This window comes from Cervus canadensis, chromosome 6 (assembly GCF_019320065.1).
Source record: "Cervus canadensis isolate Bull #8, Minnesota chromosome 6, ASM1932006v1, whole genome shotgun sequence".
Lineage (NCBI taxonomy): Eukaryota > Metazoa > Chordata > Mammalia > Artiodactyla > Cervidae > Cervus > Cervus canadensis.
In genome coordinates, this window is record NC_057391.1 from 96643774 (window position 1) to 96664518 (window position 20745).

Genomic DNA, 20745 nt, shown 5'->3' on the forward strand with positions numbered 1-20745 from the left:
GAAAAGGACGTCTTTTTTGGGTGTTAGTTCTAGAAGGTCTTGTAGGTCTTCATAGAACCATTCAACTTCAGCTTCTTCAGCATTACTGGTCAGGGCATAGACTTGGATTACTGTGATAGTGAATGGTTTGCCTCTGAAACAAACATTCTGTAATTTTTGAGATTGCATCCAAATACTGCATTTTGGACTCTTGTTGACTATGATGGCTACTCCATTCCTTCTAAGGGATTCTTGCCTACAGTAGTAGGTATAATGGTCATCTGATTTAGATCCAACCATTCCAGTCCATTTTAGTTCACTGGTTCCTAAAATGTCGATGTTCACTCTTGCCATCTCCTGTTTGACCACTTCCAATTTGCCTTGATTAATGGACCTAACATTCCATGTTCCTATGCAATATTGCTCTTTATAACATCAGACTTTACTTCCATCACCAGTCACATCCACAATTGGGTGTTGTTTTTGCTTTGGCTCCGTCTCTTCTTTCTTTCTGGAGTTATTTCCCCCCACTGATCTCCAGTAGCATATTGGGCACCTACCTACCTGGGGAGTTCATCTTTAAGTGTCCTATCTTTTTGCTTTTTCATTACTGTTCGTGGGGTTCTCAAGTCAGGAATACTGAAGTGGTTTGCCATTCCCTTCTCCACTGCTTATTGGGCTGCTGTTTCTGCTTACAGACCCTGGGTGGTGCAGTGTCCTTGGGACTAGACCAATTCATCATGGTAGAGCTGACTGGATGCTGATGTCAAATAATACCATTATATTAATAACAGGCTGGGGAGAGGGTGGAAATGGTAGAGTTCCTGTTTCCTACTTCTCTTTCCTTTAAGAACTATATGACCCAAGATCACAGCAGAGGGGCCAAGAAGAGGTAGGTAGTAGGCATTTTGGAAAAGTCTCCTTAAGGATAGCAGTGCCTTTCTTAACACCTTCTCTTCCACAGTCTATGGGGTCACACAACTCTCAAAGGCCAACTCCTGTTTGTGCTTTGTTTCCCATCCTCCTCCTGTTGTAGGAATTTGTAAACTTTTTCTCTCCACCGTGCCTACCCTTCCCCCATGCCTTTATAGGAGTGCTTTCATGATAATATATATGTGCTTTCATGATTATATATATATATATATATCCACATATATATATATATATATCACTTTTAAAATAGTCTTTAAACCTACACTGAGTACTACCTACTGTCAAAATTTCTCTGCTTCCCTTTCAGAAGATTCCAAATTGCCTCTTTCTGTAGTCAACCCCTCTCTCCTTCCCTCAACCTTTCTATTCAGGCCACCATCTCCAACTCAACTGTCCCTTAAGGTCAGTGAGCAGAAATGCCAAAACCAACCATTACTTCTCTCTCTCCATTCCACACTCCCCGCCCCTTGAAATAGTTTTTTTTTTTCCCCCCAACTTTGGTAACCCCCTAGTTCTCTCCCTATCCTTTCCCACGCATGACACCTCCTCACTCCCCAGGTTGACTTTTCTTCCTATATCATCGTTCCCTCTCTCCTAACTTGTAATACCTCTGTGTGATGATAGCTACCACTTTGGTGTCTTTATCCCTGACCTTTTACTTTAACTCCAGACTGCTCTTTACCTACTTGATATATCTACTTGGATTTCTAACAGGACTCATATTAAATGTCTAAAGTATTGATGATTACTCCCCAAATGCATTTTTCTGTTTTCCCCACATTAGTCTAGGGCACCCACCATTCACTCTGCCAGAGAGGCATCCTGGATTCTTCACCACCACCCTTATCCAGCCCATCAGCAATGTCTGTCAACTCTTATTTCCAAAACCTCTCTCAAACCTCTTCTCTTTCTGTCCCCACAGCTCTTCAATTCTTGCTCCAACTTTGAGGGGGAAAAAAAAACACAAAACTTTTGAACATTTTTTCCCTCTGCTTTCTATCCTGTTCCCCTAGCAATTAGCAGTCAAGAATGATTGTCTCAAAACAAAAGTGACGAAATCAAAGTCACTTCCCTGTTCAAAACTCTGACTTCCTAGCACAGTGGAAAACCCAGATTTTTTTAAAAAAAGATTACAGATGTGTACCTTGCCTACTGCTCTCAGAGCTCATCACCCCCATCCCTTATCTGTATACTTCAGCCACATTTTTCTTCTTTCTTTTCTTCAAACACACCAAGTTCATTCTCACTTTAGGGGCTTTGTGCTCACTAGTACCTCTGCATGGAATACTCATCTTTGATTCCAGTCTAACTTTAACCTCTAATTGACAGGCCTTCCATTTCACTCCAGTCACTCATCCTCCAATTGTGTTTCCTCCATAGTATTTATTACTACTTGGTATCTTCTGTCAGTCCCTGTCCAACCAAAATGTAAGCTTCAGAAGACAAAGGGCTTTTCTTTGGTCATCACTGTCTCTCAACCACCTAAAATGGTACCTGGTTAAAAAAAAGGGGGGGGGCTCTAGTATTTGTTGATGAGTGAATGACCCTGTTTGTCAAAGTAAACGAAACATCTCATATCTCAAGGGAGATATTTATATCCAACCCTCTTAGCTCAGCTAGAGCTACTTATAAAAAATGGCAAGACCAGAACAGTTTTCAAAGTCAGTCTATTGTTCAACACAACAAGGACTTGTCCCTTACATTAAGGACACTTGTGAAGCTTCACACAAAAGAAAGTGACTTTGATAATACCTCTTCATTTACAAACAAGCTGCAGCACTTCATTCTGTTATCTTTTTAATTATACCTCATTTTGCTCTGCCTTTTTAGGCACATAGTTCAGTTTTTTGAGGCATGAGAAAAGGTTTTGGGCAAGGTTTGCCAATATATCAAGGTGTACACTGTCTTCAGACTCTCTGGATCCCTGTAGGCAAAACCTATACACAGCTAGTGTCTGATCACTAAACTTGCCCTATATATAGGCATTCTGGAACAAGCTGATCAGTAGATCAAAACAAACCTACAAAAAGAGGGATCAACTCCAAATAACTTCCCTTTAAAGTATTGTGCCATGTGATTAGTATCTCTGGCCAGCAGATTGAAAGTTCTGAGGAAAGATGACCTACATGTTCTTTGTGCGTTTACATCTTCTTTACATTTGAGTTGTCCCTCAAACAGTTTTTGAATGAACAGTTCATCTTCTCTAATTCTTACTCTCAAATATCTTAGTGTGATAAATAATCAAAGTTCCTAGGGAAAAAAATGGAAAAGTTTGGCTGAAGAAACAGGTCATACAACCCTAACTTTGAGCAGATTGGTTACTCAGTAAGTATCCATGTCTAGAAATACTTCTAAAAGCAAGTTATCCTCCATACTCTTGGTTTAAACATAGAAGAGAAGTGATAGAACCTAGTCTGGGCTTCAACCTGGGGCTATGATCTTATTTCCGTGGTCACATACTCCATCCTAGCCTCCAGCTTCTGTACCAATTCTTTGTCCACGTGGTGACAGAACAGGGGAAGAAGGTTGCTGGGGAAGGCCAGGGGTTCTGCCAGAGAGGCTGTAGGCATCTGAGCAATCTCCCAGGCAGTGAGAATCACCATGTCTGTCCTGGAGGGCAGAGAAGAAACACATCGGCATCTTAGTGTTTATGCGGGAAATAGACTAAGGCCCCAGGTTTCTTGTTATCTTCTACCACCACTACCACCCTCTGCACCTACAGTAATTAAGATAGAACATTTGCCTGTTTGGTATGTGCCAGGCAATGCTTAGTGCCTTATACATCTTCCATCTTGCTTAATCTTCAGATCTCTCACTGGTTGGTACCATCATCCTTACATCCCTAGTTTATAGAGGAGGAACGGGCTAAAGAAAGTGAAATAATATGCCCCAGTGTTATGCTGCTGGTAAGTGACAGAGCAGAATTCACACCTAGGTCTGTTATACTCTAAGGCTTGTCTCTTTAACGACTACCTTATATTTCCTCCTATGGGGGACAGCACTCTAGGCACTACAGGGAAAAAAAAAAGGCGAAACAGCTACAACTCTGCTAGTCGCCTCTTCTCTGTCCAACCTCCTCCCTGGTGCTTGATTAAACCACTCAGGAAACAGCTAATCTGGCTTAGCCTACACATCCCAGGGGGATTCTAGTGCCCAGGTGGCACTAGCAATAAAGAACCTGCCTGCCAATGCAGGAGATGCAGGTTCGATCCCTGGGTTGGGAAGATCTCCTGGAGGAGGGCACGGCAACCCACTCCAGCAGTCTTGCCTAGAGAATCTCATGGATAGAGGAGTCTGGCAGGATACAGTCCATAGGGTCACAAAGAGTTGGACACGCCTGAAGCAGCTTAGCACACATCCCTGTGGTACTGAAATAGTATTTACAAGGTTTTTATGATCTTACCAAGCTGAATGGTCACTGCTGGGCTCCTTGATGGAAGAATTCAGTGATACCAGCTGCTCCCCATGACTTAGCAGGGCATAGAGCAAAGATATGCCAAACTGCAAGTGATAAAGTGTCAGAGTGTCTAGGGTAAAACGAGTTTACCATAGGCATCCAGTGCTCCCCTGCCTCTGTTGTTTCCCAACTAAAAGGGCAAGTTCCTAGGTACAGACAGAGTCCAACACCCATAAATCCATCAAGTTTTACCCTGGCTGGCCAAGAAACTCTGAGCTCTTTCCAAGGAAATCACTGCTCTGAATTGTCCAAAAGATTCCTCTGGGGAGCTGATGATGAAATGCAAACTTGTGGTCTCTACCCCGAGGAGTCAGAGACTGTAGGTTGGGAATGGACCCAGGAGTCTAATGCGGGTAGGATGTGGAGCCCATTTTAAGAGGCACTGCATGAGGCAAAGATCTTCAGAAGGGGTTCACAGGATAATCCACTAGAATATTAGAAGATATGAGATCTTTCACATATAGATCTCACCTTGTATTTATTATGCACCTAATATAAGTATAGTGTTCCATGTATACGATTTATAAACACACAGGTGGTATAGTTCAGAATTTTTTTTTTTTTTGTAGTAAAAGGATTCACTATCAAAAATGTTTGGTTACTTCTGATCTAGAGGCACCATTATCATCTGGAGCTTGTTAAAAAAGCAACCCCACCCTGGGTCCACTCCAGGTAGCACCTGGAGGCTCCTGTGGAGAGACCAAAGACTTCCACGTGTGTTACCTGATTCTGAAGCACCACGGTGATTGGCCGCTCAGAGGAGCCAGGTGGTAGCCGCATGAGTCCCTGAAGTCCTTGGAGGAGTTCACGGAAGGTCAAGTGCCTGATACATTTGCTCAGAGGTTGAAATAACATTTGCAGGGCCTGCAGGAAGATCAGTCAGGGCCTCTCTGACTCCTTGACAACTTCACCTCCAGTCTCTTTCTTGCCAGCCTGCTTCTAGCCCCTTCTGGTCAGCTCAGACCTACCAGGCCTATCACCACTCGGGTGTCTTCATCCCTAACAGTGGCCCTTCAACACCCACTTGTCCTGCATGCCTTCCCTAAGCAAAGGAGCTCTGGAGCTCGGCACTCATCAGCGGGTCCTCATCTTCTCTAACTGCCAGAGCACACGCACACCTGTGTAACCATATGCCCGTGGGTTTTCCTTTCTTCACTGTGCCTGAAGATCAAAGACCATCAGCTGTTCCTGTGGCAGTCTTCTATAGCCCCCTCCCCTGAGGGTGGCAGGGTCAGTCCCCCCTCACTACCCAAAACCTTCTCTGGCTTCTCTGAGGGTGGGGAGGGGAAGGAGGAGAAGGGATAAGCATTGCTAACCCATCCACAAAACCATCCTCTCCTCCACTCCGTGCCACACTACCTGATCGGCCACGTCCCTCTTGACCAGGAAGGGCAGGTGGCGGGTGATGGCCAGCAGCAAGCTGACAGCTTGTTCCCGGCGCAGGAAGGGGAGGAGCCGGGCCACCAGGGCTTTCCCCTTCCCCACGGACAGCGCCTGCAGGAAGCCGTCATCCGCCGCCCTGCAGGGACACAGGTGACCATCAGAGGGCTCAGCTAGAGCAGAGGGTTGCTGCCAGAAGGGATGGGCCGAAGCTAAGCCACTGTCTCCTCCTGGGATGGGGTGTGACCGTCCCACACTCACTCCAGATTATTCTGCCCCTGGGCCTTTAAGGCCTGGAAGAGCTTCTCAACCCGGCTGCTCTGCTGCTCAGAGTCACGGGGCTGTGCAGGCCCATCCTGCTGGCCATCCTCTATCTCCAGTAACTGAAGAAACATCTGGGAATGTGAGGGTGGGGAGAGAGGAAGGAGGGGTCAATGTGAGCATCTCCTGTTCTCAAGGGAGGCAAGGAACTCACTGCTAAGGCTGAGGTCTCACCTTCTCAATCCGGTACAGCACCCAAAGCCTCTGACTGCTTGCAGCTGCTGTCTCCTAGAGAAAGAGTCCCTGGCTGTCAGCCACAACCCCAACAGCAGCAGCCCACGCCTAGGCAGGCCAGGACGTGAGCTGGAAAGACTAAATCGCAAAGCCTGATCACTCCTCTTTCTCTTAGCTCACAATCTGAACTCAAGCATGACAGTGCTCCAGACCTTTCTCCAAAACACAGGGAGAGAAAAAGGCTGTAGGAAGATAAACTCCTACCTGCTCTTGAGTTCCGTGGGGCACAGCGTCAATAGCTCGGCGAGGGGTAAAACACGTCGACACAGCTACCTGGCCCAGGGAACCCTCAATTCGAACCACTGTGTGGAAGGAGTCAGACAGGCATGTGCCCCTCTGCTTTCCACCTGGGTCCAGCCAGATGTCTGCCCCAACCCAGCAGGTCAGTCCCAGTCCTACCTGATTCATAAACCCCCGCCTTCTGAATGTAAGGTGTGACCAGCTTGAGAGACTCAAACCTGCTTCTTCGCCCAAGCAGCTCTTCATCTGCCTGCTTCTTCTCTAGTTTCTGATAATATTCCTGAGAGTTCACGGATTAGTCAAATATGTACTCGTTGGCTGAACTTAAGAGTTAGGGTTCTCCAGTGCAACCTCTTAGTATACCCTTGTCTACAGCATTCATTCCAGAAATGCTCCTGGGATGCAAGACCCTTCTAGAGCCACTATAAAACATCTTCAGCACCCTAAGCCCCATGCCACCTGATCTGCCCCCGCCCCCATCCTAAGGACTTGAAGAGCTAGGATGGAAAGGCAGAGAAGCAAAGCAGAGAGCCCAGAAGTAAATGTGTCCCAGGGTCTGCAGGCTTCCTTCACTCCTTATTCTAAGTTATACGCGGTCACCCCATCCTCCCCTCTCCCCATTTTAATTTGATGGTCCTACCTGTTCTGTCCCAAATCAGCATTCTCTGCTGGTGTGACAGACCACCTCTGTCCACTGAAGGACAGAGAGGACACTACTGGCAACTGGCCTCTCAGCCAGTTCTACTCGTGTGTGGACTGGCACAGCAGCTCTGCTATCTCAAGACTGTGAAATCCAGAACCAAAATAAAGCCACTGACTGAGTCAAACAAAGGCTTGAAAAAGCTCCTTCACTGAGAAGCAATGTCTAAAAGTCAGGAGTGTAAGATGATCACATTCAAGTGATCCTGGCAGAAGGCAGAGATGTTTTGAAGTGTGGTGGGAAGAAAGAATCTAATGTCAATAGGAAGGAGTTAAAGGTGGGAACCTTGCTAGCAGGCTCGGGTAGGTTGAAGAGAAAGTGAAATAAAACTTAGACAATCCAGAAAGTGAAAGTGTTAATTGTTCAGTCATGTCCGACTTTTTGTGACCCCATGGACTGTAACCCACCAGGCTCCTCTGTCCATGAAATTCTCCAGGCAAGGATACTGGAGTGAGTAGCCATTTACTTCTCCACGGATCTTCCCAACCCAGGTATCGAACTCGGCTGTCCTGCACTGCAGGCGGATTCTTTACTGTCTGAGCCACAAGGAAGCCCAGACAACCCAGAACTCACGGACAAAGGGCAGATAGGAAGAAGACAGAAAGGAGTCAGAAAACCTGCCACATTTGTTTGAGAAATTGAATTCCATTACCTATAAAAGTTCCTTGTGTTTTAGATCTTAAAAGAAAGTAAAACGTAAGTAGACGAATGTTTATAACAAGTCATTTCTAAGAGAGATCAATGTGTACAAAAGATGAGAATGTCCTCATTTTCAGACTGAGTAGGAGAAATTCTTGTCAAAGGATGGAGACAAAAATCTCAGAGTGTTTAGGGAGTCACAAATAATCCCCTGCAGCTGAAGTTTAGGAGAAAGGGAAGGAGTTTGGATGTCAAGTATAGAAATACGACCCCATCCTTTCACAGTCATCCCTCCCACGAGAAGGGACATGGAGACTGTGAGCTGAAGGAAGGCTCTCAGGGCTATGGAGTCAGGCCATTTGACCCCAAGGTCAGAGGCCCTGGGGCTCACCTGGTAGTAATAGTCATCAAGGCGGGGGTTCTCACTCTGCAGCTGAACCATCTGCACTTTTACCACCCAGTCCTTCTCTTTCTGCGTCATGAGGTTAGCATAGGAGTCCGGCTGCTGAGGCCACTTCTTGGCTGGGGGACTTCAAGCCAGCAGGAGGGCTCTTAAGACCCCCTCCTCCCTCATCCCCCACCTCCCCCCCCCCAGAACTCCCCAAGGAGTAGAGAGCCTGGAGCTGGATATCAGGGGGAAAGGGGGGGTGCTTGGGGGAGGTGCCTTGCCGCAAGGGAAAACCCAGCATGCAGGGGGTGCTGCTCAACCCTGCTCCTCCTCTAGGCTTTACCTTTGTGGTCGACCTTGTTGTTGCTGCTGCTTCAAGATCCTCTGGTGCTGAGGGTGGAGCTGGGTCAGATGACTGGGGAGACTTAGAAAGAAACATGGGCTGGGTGGGAGCAAGCTCTTAGCACCCTCCCCACTTCTTTTAGTCTCTGGGCACCTCAGCCGGACAGCTATGGGACCTGACCTGCTCAGGACCCTACCCAACATCAGCCACGAGAAGCATCACTATCCTAGCCCAGCAGGGTTCACATCCCCTCCAGGATGTATATCCCTGAAATGGGGCTGCAGGAAATCCAAACACGACAGAAAAACATTTGGCCTGGCTATCAGGACTTCTGGGTCCTAAGCTCAGTTCTCCTGGGCCAGCTGACCTCATATCTGAGGTGGGCTTCCATCTCCTCATCTGTGAGGGAAGGGACTGCATGTCATCTCACACTTCCCTTAGTGAGTTTCTCTAAGTATTTTTTCTGTGGTAGCTGGTAGAAGGGCAGCCATGCCTCCTCAGCTACTACCTCCCATCTTCCGGAGATAACCCAGCCTGTCTGGATCCCAGGGGAGGGGCACCCCGATCCAGCACCTGAGCCTCAGGGGCCATGAGGTGGGTGGACTGCAGAGGAGTGATGGATCTGGTGCGGGCAGTCGAGGTCCAAAGTGGCAGGCTGCAGAGCGGGTGCTGAGAAGGGCGGGCCGGAAGGGAAGGGGAACCAGGTGGTCCAGGGTCTACGAGAAGCATTTCAGGGTCTGAGAGAAGCACGTCTCCCCCAACAGATCCTGCCTTTGCTGCTGATTGCCTTTCTGCCTTTGCCTTGAAGAACCTCACCCAACATCTGCCACATTGGGGCCCCTCACGCCAGTCGTGAGGGCCCCAGACTGTGGGCCCCCTTCTTGTTTCCGGCAGGCTTGTCACCCCCTAGGGAGTAACTCTTGGCCCCTGACAATGTGGAAGCCTGTGCTTTTTCCTTTCTGTGTGGGTCAACTCCCCTTCTTTTCCTCCTCTGAGTGTCGTCAGACCTTGTCTTCAGCCCTTCTCAGACTCCTCCTCAGCCCTCCTCAGCCTACAGTTCCCTTCTCCTCTCCCTGCTGGACTTCTGGCAGCCCCTCCACTCCACATCATGTGCTCTTTCTAGCACAAGGCTCAGTGCTATTTATGTTCTGTAAGCTGGAATTGTTTGTCCCTTTTCTAGGAAGACCAGCTGTCCCAGGACCGGCTCTGTCCTTTACCAAGCTTCTCTGAATGACAAGCGTCCCCGGCCCCGTCCATACCCTAACCTCGCTTTGCCGCATCCCCAGAACAAGGTCAAGAGCAGAGTGTCATGTTAAGAAGGGGACCCTCCAAACACTGCTTCTCAACACCCCATTTCTTTCTCACAGCGAGACTGGAGACACTCACCTGCCACAGAAAGTGCAAGGAGGCAGGGGACATCCCTAGAACACCAGGGGCCGTGATTCCAAGGGAGCTGAGAAGCCCTTTCTGGAATGCGAGGGAGGAATGAGGCAGGAATGAGCCCCTGTGATAACGTCTACATTCACCAGTGTTAATGGGGGAGGTGAGCAGCAGAACCAAACCATTTCCAATACCCAGGATACAGGCAGCTTGGCCCTCCCTCAATTTCAAAGTCAGTAGGATCAGGACCCCCTCTCCTTCCATCAAAGAGAAGCCAGCCTGGCATCTGAGGAGTTAAGTTGAAGCAGGATCTGAGTAACTTCATTTCTGCATGGGAACCCCTCGTGCCTCCCCATGTGCTGACGGAATCCAAGGGACTGCAAAGACACGGGTCCAAGGTCAAAGATGACACATTTCATCAGCTGAAATGAAAATGACTCATTTCAGGAGCAGAGCCAGCATCCCTGGGTGGGTGATGCAGCCCTGCTGGACCTGCATTCAAGGTGAGGGCAGAATCAGAAACTAAGCAGAAGACAGACGGAAGGAGGGAAGGAAGGTGAGCGTCTCTCCTGGGGTTCAAGCCTGAAATAGAAAGTGTTCACCCACCTAGAGAGGGGTGAAGATAAGAGAGAGGTGGAGCAACAGCCTATGAGATGCAGACTGTTCGGGACAACCCCACACCCTCCTGCCACGGCACCTGGCTGTTATGGACAGCGCTGAGGACAGCTGGGTCCCCCAGATCATTCTCTTCCTCCTCCTCCTCCACTTCCTCCTCCTCCACGTCTGGGGCTAAATCTGGATCCAGTTCCTCTTCTTCCAATTGAGAGGCAGACACCAGCTCTTCCTTAAGAGCCAAGGGGACATGGGACTTGCCTGAGCCTTGGTTTAAGCGGGAGCCTACGGAGGAAGTAGAAACAGGCTCAGCCGTGAAGGGCCTGGCGGAGAGAGGATGCTTCTCTTAGCACTTCTGTTCACAAGCCGTCTCCAGCACCATCTTCAAACATTGCTGTATGAATTCAACTCAGCCTCACTACCCCAGGGCGCCCCTAGGCACCCCCGACTTGAGCAAACAGAACCCGGCAGGTGCCAATCGCCTTCACCTTCTCAGCCCCCCTTGCATGGGCTCATTAGTCCCACCACAGGCTTTTGCACCTGCTCATCCCCGGACAGCCCTTCCTGTGCCTCTTTAATCAACCAAGTTCCAGCTGCCGCGATGCATGGCAATTTAACCCCCATGTGCCGGAGACTTGACGTGTGTATGTTCATGTATTGCTCACAACAAAAATACAAGGCTGGTGTTGATCATTTTTCTCTGAAGGTGAGGAAAATAGACCCCATAAATGTGATTTCAGTCACCCTCTTGATATAGCAGTAGGTAAAAGAACTTGGGAATCACTCACAGCAGTTCTGACTCAAACCCATGCCTATCCACTGAACCACATCCCCAAGCCGCTGCAATCCTGGGACTTTTATCAGATACCACAGACCACTTGGTGATACTACCTTGGAGGCATTTTATCTTTTCCAGCTGGCAGACTTGCTCCATGGCTGTTTCCTCTGGCGAGAGAGCATTGTTAGCCTCTGGAAGGTAAACCTGGGATAGGGAAGAGATCCAGAGACCCCTGTCCTTAGTAAAGGATGGTCTGGCATCGAAACAGCCAAGGTCTCCCCCCAGCAAAGCTGTCAGAAAAAATTTGATCCACATCTCCAAGGAGCAGAATCCCGGGCTCTCAGATGGCCCTAAACCCCCCACCCTCTGACCTCAGCTCTAGGGACAGAAAGGAGAGGCAGTGCTAGGAGTTGGAGGGGAAGCACTCCCACACAGTCACCACCAGCCTCAGTCTGTGCACAGGGAGGGGTTCACAGCACCCACCCCAGCACCGTAGCTGTCCTTTCTGCTCAGCGTGGCCATGGCGGCTCGGGCCAGGCAGGCTCGCTGCCCCGGCTTTAAGATTCCCAGCCCCTGCCCTGCTCCCCCGTTAAAGGGCCAGCGTCTCCAACCACTGCATCTTGGTAGAAATGTCAGAACACAAACTCATGAGAAAGAAAACCCTTGAAAGGGCAAGAGAATTAGAGTGCATCTTGAACCGTCTGTGGTTGTGAGTACAGTTTATTGGGATGGGTTATTTGGAAGCAGGTATTTAGGAAGAGGATCCCTGTTTTCCACACTCCTAGTAGGAACTTTATCAGGTTATGTTCTCCTCACTCCCTAAACTTGCTCCATTAAGTTGGATGGGAAATCCCTGGTGCATCGTGAGGCTATTACAGAGTAGCCAGGTTCTCAGTGCTTCAGGGCAGGATGCTTGTGGACCCTGAAGGGCCGCCTGGAGACACTTGCCCCTCCCGGTGAGCTTGTGTCTGCTTGAGCTTGAGTCTGTTGCCCACTCCTGGTGAATGCACAGTCAGATCTTCTCTGTTGCCCACTCCTGGTGAATGCACAGTCAGATCTTCCAGATGAAAACACTTCTGCATGACTGACACAGATAATCCCCTATGTTCTTGGCTGCTGTAAATGGAAACCTGGTTTTGATGCTCAGAAGTAAAAAGAAAAGGAGATAACAATAAAAATCAACACCTCAGGACGGCTGGTAGCAAATGCTGTGACCTATCTGGGCCTCATCCAGCCCCTCAGCGATTCTGGTGTCTGTGCCCACATCCTGTGTTCAGCTGAAGTACACAGGCTTTACACAACCTCTGAATAAAACTAAAAAAATGAAGATAATTCTCTTCATTAAAAATGCAAGTGAGAGGCCTATTGTCATTGTTATAGAGCCATGATTCTGGTGCCTCCAAAGAAAAATATTCTTTTCAAAAGTTTCTCTGTAGGTTAGAACTATATGAGTGAGGGGACAAATTTAAGTAGCTTGAAAGTTACTGAAATTCTTTTTGAATATCTAGTTGGGTTCAGGCCTTTTTGGTAATGTTATTCAGCTGTTTCTCCCAATAACTTCCTAATAATTAACCCTGGTATTATCATCAAAAGGGCCAAATGGTGACTTTCACTGTTCCAGAAGTGACTGATTAGGCTGGTATAGTGACCAGGTGTTGGGCAGAGTCACATGCTGCATGCAGATCTTCATTCTGAAGGGACTTCTTATGTCAGTAGTACCAGAATAGGGGGATTTGGGCTCAGTCTGCAGGATCACAGCCCTGTCTTGGCTGTTCGAAGTTTCACTTGGGACCTAGAGGCTCTGTGAAAGTCTCCTCCCTTTGCCTGAAGTCTTATATATCTACGGATCCTTTAGATTTTTCTAGCTTCTGCCATAGTTTATGCTAAGTTTAAGGCAAGCCTGGGTTAAGCAGTGAATGAAACAATGCTACCAATGGTGGCATTATGTGAATAAATAGTGAACGAAACAATTTCTTAGAGCTTCCCAGAGCTTCCCAAAATAGAATAAGAAATACAGACAGGGGACTTCCCTGGTGATTCAGTGGCTAAGACTCTGAGTTCCCAATACAGGGGGCCTGGGTTTGATCCCTGGTCAGGGAACTAGATCCCACATGCTGTAACTAAGAGTTCACAAGCTGCAGCTAAAGACCCCGAGTGCCACAACTAAGACTCAGCGCAGCCAAATAAAATAAATTTTGAAAAGTTGGATCAGATAAAAGATACATTATAACTGTCCAGCACAGTATTCAGTGTCCCATGATAAAACACAGTGGAGTAATATAAAAAAGAATATGTATTTTTACATATATGGATAACAATCACTTTGCTATTCAAAAGAAAGTAACATAGTATTGTAAATCAGTTACTTCAACTTTTTAAAAAGATACATTAGAAATGTTTACATTTGCTAAATAAAACACCTAAGGACCGTCCCACTTTTTTTTTTTTTTTTTTTTTTGTGGGACCGTCCCACTTTTATGGGGAGATTTTTAACCCATTATTTCAGTTTCTTTAATGATTGTTGGTCTATACTGGTTTCCAATTTCTTGTTGAAGCTTTTTGGTTCAATTATATATCTTCTAGGAATTTGTCCATTTAAGTTTTCAGGTTTATTGGCATAAAATTCTTCATAGTATAGGAATATTTTTCAAATGCATGCTGTATCTGTACTTTGTCCTCCTTTAAATTTCTAATATTATTTATGTATTACACCCTGCATCTTTTCTTCTTTCCAGAGTTTGTCTTTTCAAAACACCATATATAGGTGAGAGTTTCTTCAGGAAATAGTACATTCAAGTTGGATAATTATAATAAAATTATTAAGATAGAATTTTAAAACGTGTATAGGATGAATATAATATGATCATAAGGAATAGTGTAGTCCCCTGGGACTAGTACAGCTGGTTGTAACTACTTTAGGCAAGAGGACAGAGAGGTTACCAGAACCTAGAGAAAGGAAGGCTGTCTGTCTGGCAGGTAACTTAACATCTGTGTCCAGTGGGCTCCATTGGGATGGCCCTCTCCTAACAAACATCCCTTCTCTCTGAGATCTGGGACCTGCTCTTGTTGCTAAAATCTTGGCTCCCGGTCCTCCGATGCCAGATAGAAATATGGTGACAAAGTTTGGAGGAAACAGAAAAGAATAGCTGTATTCTTTTTTTGTTTGTTTGTTTTGTTTTGTTTTGTTTTTTTAAATTTTTTATTAGTTGGAGGCTAATTACTTCACAACATTTCAGTGGGTTTTGTCATACATTGATATGAATCAGCCATAGATTTACACGTATTCCCCATCCCGATCCCCCCTCCCACCTCCCTGCTGTATTCTTTTTACCAGGCAAAAGGAGAACACAGTAGACCAGTGCCTCAAGAACTGTGTCCCCCCTCTCTTGGGAACAGGGAGAGGGGTTCTATATACTCATGAAGGTCTTGCTTATATACATTTTTTCTTTGGAAAATCTTCAAAAAAGCCACAGCTGGCATCAGGCAACTCAGCAACTGAGTCTGCAGTCCCTGAGGTTACAGGATTGATAGCTTTTCTGAAACGCAGAATGTTACAGGAGAGTGCAGGGGAGAAGGGTGCCAGACGCACACTCACAGGAAGTCAGAGAAGGACTGGCTTTGTTTAGCTTTGTGAAGGGCTTCCCTGGTGGCGCAGCGGTAAAGAATCTGCTTGCCAGCACAGGATCCTTGTGTTCGATCCCTGGGTCAGGAAGATCCCCTGGAGAAGGAAGCGGCAACTCACTCCAGTATTCTTACCTGGGAAACCCCATGGACAGAGGAGCCTGGCAAGCTAAGGTCCATGGACTTGCAAAGAGTCGGACACAACTTAGCGGCTAAACAACAACAACAACAACAACTCTGTGAAGGACACGTTTAGCGACAACTGTTAGTAGTAACAGGCAAAGAGTAACCAAGATTGCTCAACTCTTGTAGGCCTGTTTGTCTGATATGCGCCGAAGGCCATTCATTCACTTCTGTTTTTGCTGCAACACTCTCTTCTCTCACCTCACAAGGCTCCCTCTCTAGCGAGGCCCTGTGGACTTCACTACTTTTTATGCCTCCCCCCAACCCTGTTCACGGCTTGGTAAATACTCCTTTCCCCAAACTCTCCTCAGTTACCCCACTGGAACGTGCTGTTTGCTTTCTGTTAGGACCTGTCTCTCACCAGCCTGCTGAATCATTCTTCTTCTCATTCAGCTTCCTCTCCCATCTGTCAGTCATCAAGGATTCTAAAACGTAACCATTGGTCAGGGCCCCCGGACAGTCTCATCTCTTGACTCTCAGCTGTCAACCTTACCCCTTACATTAATGAGAAAATAGAGGCCATTTTGAGCTTCCCAGGTGGCACTAGTGGTTGAGAACCTGCCTGCCAATGCAGGAGATGAAAGAGATGCAGTTTTGATCCCTGGGTTGGGAAGGTCCCCTGGAGAAGGGCATGGCAACCCACTTCAGTATTCTTACCTGGAGAATCCCATGGACAGAGGAGCATGGCAGCTACAGTCCACAGGTTGCAGACAGTCTGATACGGCTGAAGCGACTTAGCACTCACGCAGAGGCCATTTGGGCTGATCTACGTACATATATGGGCTTCCCTGGTGGCTTAGCTGGTAGAGAATCTGCCTGCAATGCAGGAGACCTGGGTTCCATCTATGGGTTGGGAAGATTCTCTGGAGAAGGGAAAGGCTACCCACTCCAGTATTCTGGCCTGGAGAATTCTTTGGAGTGTATAGTCCATGGGGTTGCAAAGAGTCAGACACAACTGAGCGACTTTCACTTACGTTTATACTTGGAGTAAATGTATACATACCACAGACCTCCTCACCTTGTTCTGCCTGGTGGGGGGCGGGGGGTGCTGTCCCTCCTCCTTTCCAAGTCCAGCCTCTCTTCTGGGATCCTGTGCCCTCTGGCACTTCAGGCCTGCTTCTCTCCTTTATGTCTTTATCCTCTCCATTTTCCCTTCGTTCTTCTTACAGGAAAGCAGAGAAATATCAGGGCATGTTCATTCTTAGAAACAAAGTTACTTTCTTGTTTTCCTTCCTAATGTTAACTGCCCCTTATCTCCCTCCTACCCAATAAACCAAGCTTCTTAATCTCCTCAACACGCATCATTCCTTCAACCATTGCTCTTTGGCTTCTGATTCCATCATATGGAGTGCCTAGGGGATGAATGGACTTAATCCCACAAGCCCCTCAACCTTTTCTGTGGACAACTGACAATTTTTCAACCTTATGTTGGTACTCTGCAAACGCACCATCAAGACAAATCCCCTACCCTCTCTTCTACCCATATGCCACCCCTAAACACTTCTTGGGTTAAAAACAACAACAACAACCTGGAACTATCATTACCCATCACTCCTCAGAAACTATTCTGAATCACCACTGATTTCTTTTTAAAAATCTATTTATTTACTTATTTGGCTGTGCCAGGTCTTAGCTGTGGCATGCTGGGTCTTTGGTTGTGGCATGTGGGACCTAGTTCCCTGACCAGGGGTGGAACCTGGGTCTCCTGCACTGGGAGCACACAGTCTCAGCTGCTGGACCACCAGGGAAATCTCCCACCAGTGATTTCTTAGTTAAGTGCAAAAGACGTGCTTCAGAACTTACCTCAGCAGAAGTCCCAACAGCATGTGACTTGGTCCTCTTTACATCTCTGCTCTCCCACAACTTCCTGCAGCCTCAGTCTCCTGGCTCTTCTTGACTTCTTGGCCTGTCTTTCTCTGGCCTTTTTCCTGCTCTGCTCGTTGTCTTTCCATTTGTTTCAAATATCCTCTTCCTCAAGCCTCTTCCCTTTCTCCTCTGTCAAATACTCTTAATCAGAGGGTTCCCTGAAACTGTATAGAAGTTTGTGTGATTTTTAACATGTGCCTTTTTCTGGAGAGACAGCCCAGAGCTTTCATCATATTCTCAAAGAGATCAAGAATTCCTCTAAACATCAAGTCCTCTGCAACTTGGTAACCCTGGGCAACCACAACCACTCATGTTTCCCCATGTTTCCACCCACACCACTGATGATTTCCAAATCCTTTTGACAGAACTGACAACTCTCAGCTAAGAGCACTTCAGTGATTTTTCTCTCCTGTCCTCTACTAAAAGCATAAATCTCTCTAAAGTCATACCCTGACTGTTTCTCCAGCCTCCTGTTCTCAAGTTTCCTGATTTGTAGTTTGTGTTTCAGAAATAGTGAACTGCTTTTAGCTATGTGGGGAAAGTAGGAGTCTGATGGAACTCTCTCATTATCACTCTGCACCAGGGATGTTTCTCCCTATTCTGGGGAGCACTCACCCTTGGTGTGGGAGTTATATTCAATTGCTATTAAAGCAGCTACCTATATATCTTAGTAGGTAATATGTTGTTCACCATGTCACATAAGCAAAATGAATTTGTGGGGCTTCTCTGGTGGCTCAGTGGAAAAAGAATCCCCCTGCCAATGCAGGAGACTTGGGTTTGACCCCTGGGCCAGGAAGATCACACAAGCCACAGAACAACTAAACCCGTGCACCGTAACTATCAGAGCCACAATTACTGAGCCCACATGCTGTAACTACTGAAGCCCATGGACACTACAGTCTATGCTCCTCAACAACGGAAGCCACTGCAATGAGAAACCCGTGCACCACAGCTAGAGAGGAGCTCCTGCTCACCGCAACTAGAGAAAAGCCCATGCATCAGTGAAGACCCAGAGCAGCCAAAAGTAAATAATTAAGAAAAAAAGAATTTGTGAAGGAAGAGCTATTTTAATTGGAAAGTGATTTCACATGCCTGATTGAATTGTCTTATTCTAATATTCCAAATATTCAAATGGAGAACAACTCAGCTCAGGCCTCGTCTTCTCCAGGAAGCCTCCTCAGATGCCCTCTTCCCTTCCAGGCTGGAGAAGCTGCTCTTTTTATGTGTGCTTTTTGGCCCTTCCACATTGTAGGGTGTGCACCTTCACATTGAATTGTACCTACCACACTGTAATTTGCCTTCTGTATCTGTCACCTCCAATTGAGAACACAGATGTGTCTTCTTTATATTTGTACCTCCCATACTTAACACAGAGCAGATTCTCAGTAAATGCAAAATGAGCTGAACTTAAATGAAAAATAATGTTCCTTCCCTGCCAAGACTTCTTCAGCGGGGTTTCTTGCCTGTCCCCTGGGTGTGTCCTATTCCAGTCCACTATCCACATTGTTCCCAAGAAATGCCATTCTACAACAACAAACCTCATGACATCTAAGCCAGAAATCATAAAAGAAAAGCCATACAGATTTGGGGACTTCCCTGGTGGACCAGTGGTTGAGATTCCCTGCTTCCACTATAGAGGGTGCAGTTTTGATCCCTGCTTGGGAACTAAGATCCCACGTGCTGCATGGCCAAAAAAAAAAAAAAAACAAAAACAAAAAAACAAAAAAAAAAAACTCCAAAATACAGCCTTGACTGTAAACCTTCCATACTGAAGATATATTTATGCCAAAGTAAATTCTTATGGGGCGAAGTTTTAAATATTAAAAAAAAAAACCCTTAAAATATTTCAAAGAAAGTAAGTGTAAAACATTTTAAAAATGTTGAGTGAGTAGAGAAGGCCCTTCTAAACAAGACCCCAAACCATAAGCTATGAAGGTTGATAAAATTTGCCTACATAAAAATGTCCAGCTTCAAAAAAAAAAAAAAAAAAATGTCCAGCTTCAAAAAAAAAAAAAAAAAAAATGTCCAGCTTCTGAGTGGCAAAAAATAAAGCCATAAACAAAGTCAAAAGACCTTCATTTTGATGTGATAATCTTAAATTTACATTTAAAAATTATTTAAAAGAACTTTTAGGTGAAGACTCTCTGTAAAGTTTTTCAATTTTGGGGACTCAGAAAAAGATATATTTATGTGAAATCCAGGTCCTTTCATTCATATTTCCTTCACAACTACTAGTAATCAGTATTATCCTATCAGCACCCATATCAAAATTAACACTGTTGATGGATAATATAAAAATAAGGTTGCTATTTTTTTCACATTTACTTTTAAAATCCTATCCTTAATTAAGTTTTGAATATTATCTTGAAACAGAACATTTGCATTCTTGCATGCATGCATGCTAAATCACTTCAGTCATGTCTAACTCTTTGTGACCCTATGTACTGTAGCCTGCCAGGCTCCTCTGTCCATGGGGATTCTCCAGGCAAGAGCACTAGAGTGGGTTGCCATGCCCTCCTCTAGCGGATCTTCCCAACCCAGGGATTGAATTTGAGTCTCTTATGTCTTCTGCATTGGAGACAGGTTCTTTATCCCTAGTGCCACCTGGCAAGCCCTTGCATTATTATGGAGAGTGAAAAATCTTTAGCATGTTTTTTATTTCTTCAAAAGAAAAATTCATCCAATATAAATAAGAAAAGTATGACTTTATATTCTTAACTAATGTGTGTGTCCATTGGAGCTGCTGTAAACAAATACTGAGTAGCTTATAAACAACAGAAACTTATTTCTCACAGTCTGGGAGGCTAGAAGTCAAGATCGAAGTGCCAGCACATTTGGTGTCTAGAGAGAGCCCACTTTCTGGTTCATAGATGAAAAGGGATGGATAAGGGAACTCTCGGGGGTTTCTTTCATAAAGGTACTAATCCAATTCAGGAGGGCTCTACCCTCAGGACATAGCTATCTCCCAGAGGCCCCTCCTGTTTAAAAAAATTTTTTTTAATTGTTTTATTTTAAATGTATTTATTTTAATTGGAGGCTAATTGCTTTACAATATTGTATTGGTTTTGCCATACATTGACATGAATGTACCATGGGTGTACATGTGTTCCCCATCATGAACCCCTCTTCCACCTCCCTCCCCATCCCATCCCTCAGGGTCATCCCAGTGCACCAGCCCTGAGCACCCTGTCTCATGCATCAAACCTGGACTGGCGATCTATTTCACATATTATAATATACATATTTCAATGCTATTCTCTCAAACCATCCCACCCTCGCTTTCTCCCACAGAGTCCAAAAGTCTGTTCTGCACATCTGTGTCTCTTTTGCTATCTTGCATATAGGGTCATCATTACCATCTTTCTAAATTCCATATATATGCGTTAATATACCGTATTGGTGTTTTTCTTTCTGACTTACTTCACTCTGTATAATAGGTTCCAGTTTCATCCACCTCATTAGAACTGATTCAAATGCATTCTTTTTAATAGCTGAGTAATATTCCATTGTGTACATGTACCACAGCTTTCTTATCCATTCAGCTGCTGATGGGCATCTAGTTTGCTTCTATGTCCTGGCTATTGTAAACAATGCTGCAATGAACATTGGGATACACGTGTCTCTTTCAATTCTGGTTTCCTTGATGTATATGCCCAGCAGTGGGATTGCTGGGTTGTATGGCAGTTCTATT

The 20745-nt window shown here is 45.9% G+C and overlaps 1 protein-coding gene across 3 annotated transcripts in view; it reads right to left on the reverse strand.

Annotated features, from left to right (window-relative positions):
- Positions 1-2562: 2562 nt before the first annotated feature.
- The window catches only part of PATL2 (PAT1 homolog 2), a 37106-nt gene continuing 18923 nt past the window's right edge, over positions 2563-20745 (reverse strand). The window contains exons 2-18 of one of the 3 annotated variants that reach the window (XM_043472795.1): positions 16992-17218; positions 16207-16350; positions 14980-15102; positions 11498-11588; positions 10692-10891; positions 10001-10081; positions 9188-9330; positions 8615-8686; positions 8275-8413; positions 6704-6824; positions 6509-6606; positions 6245-6298; positions 6011-6144; positions 5729-5888; positions 5093-5233; positions 4316-4413; positions 2563-3522 (exon numbers count right to left, since the gene is read on the reverse strand). In XM_043472795.1, the coding sequence (XP_043328730.1) occupies positions 3345-3522; positions 4316-4413; positions 5093-5233; positions 5729-5888; positions 6011-6144; positions 6245-6298; positions 6509-6606; positions 6704-6824; positions 8275-8413; positions 8615-8686; positions 9188-9330; positions 10001-10081; positions 10692-10891; positions 11498-11540 (1662 nt within the window). In that variant the 5' untranslated portion in view covers positions 11541-11588; positions 14980-15102; positions 16207-16350; positions 16992-17218 and the 3' untranslated portion in view covers positions 2563-3344. Of the gene's footprint in view, positions 3523-4315; positions 4414-5092; positions 5234-5728; positions 5889-6010; positions 6145-6244; positions 6299-6508; positions 6607-6703; positions 6825-8274; positions 8414-8614; positions 9331-9621; positions 9935-10000; positions 10082-10691; positions 10892-11497; positions 11589-14979; positions 15103-16206; positions 16351-16991; positions 17219-20745 lie in introns of those variants that run through there. The other 2 variants (XM_043472794.1, XM_043472796.1) reach the window with 2 other exon arrangements.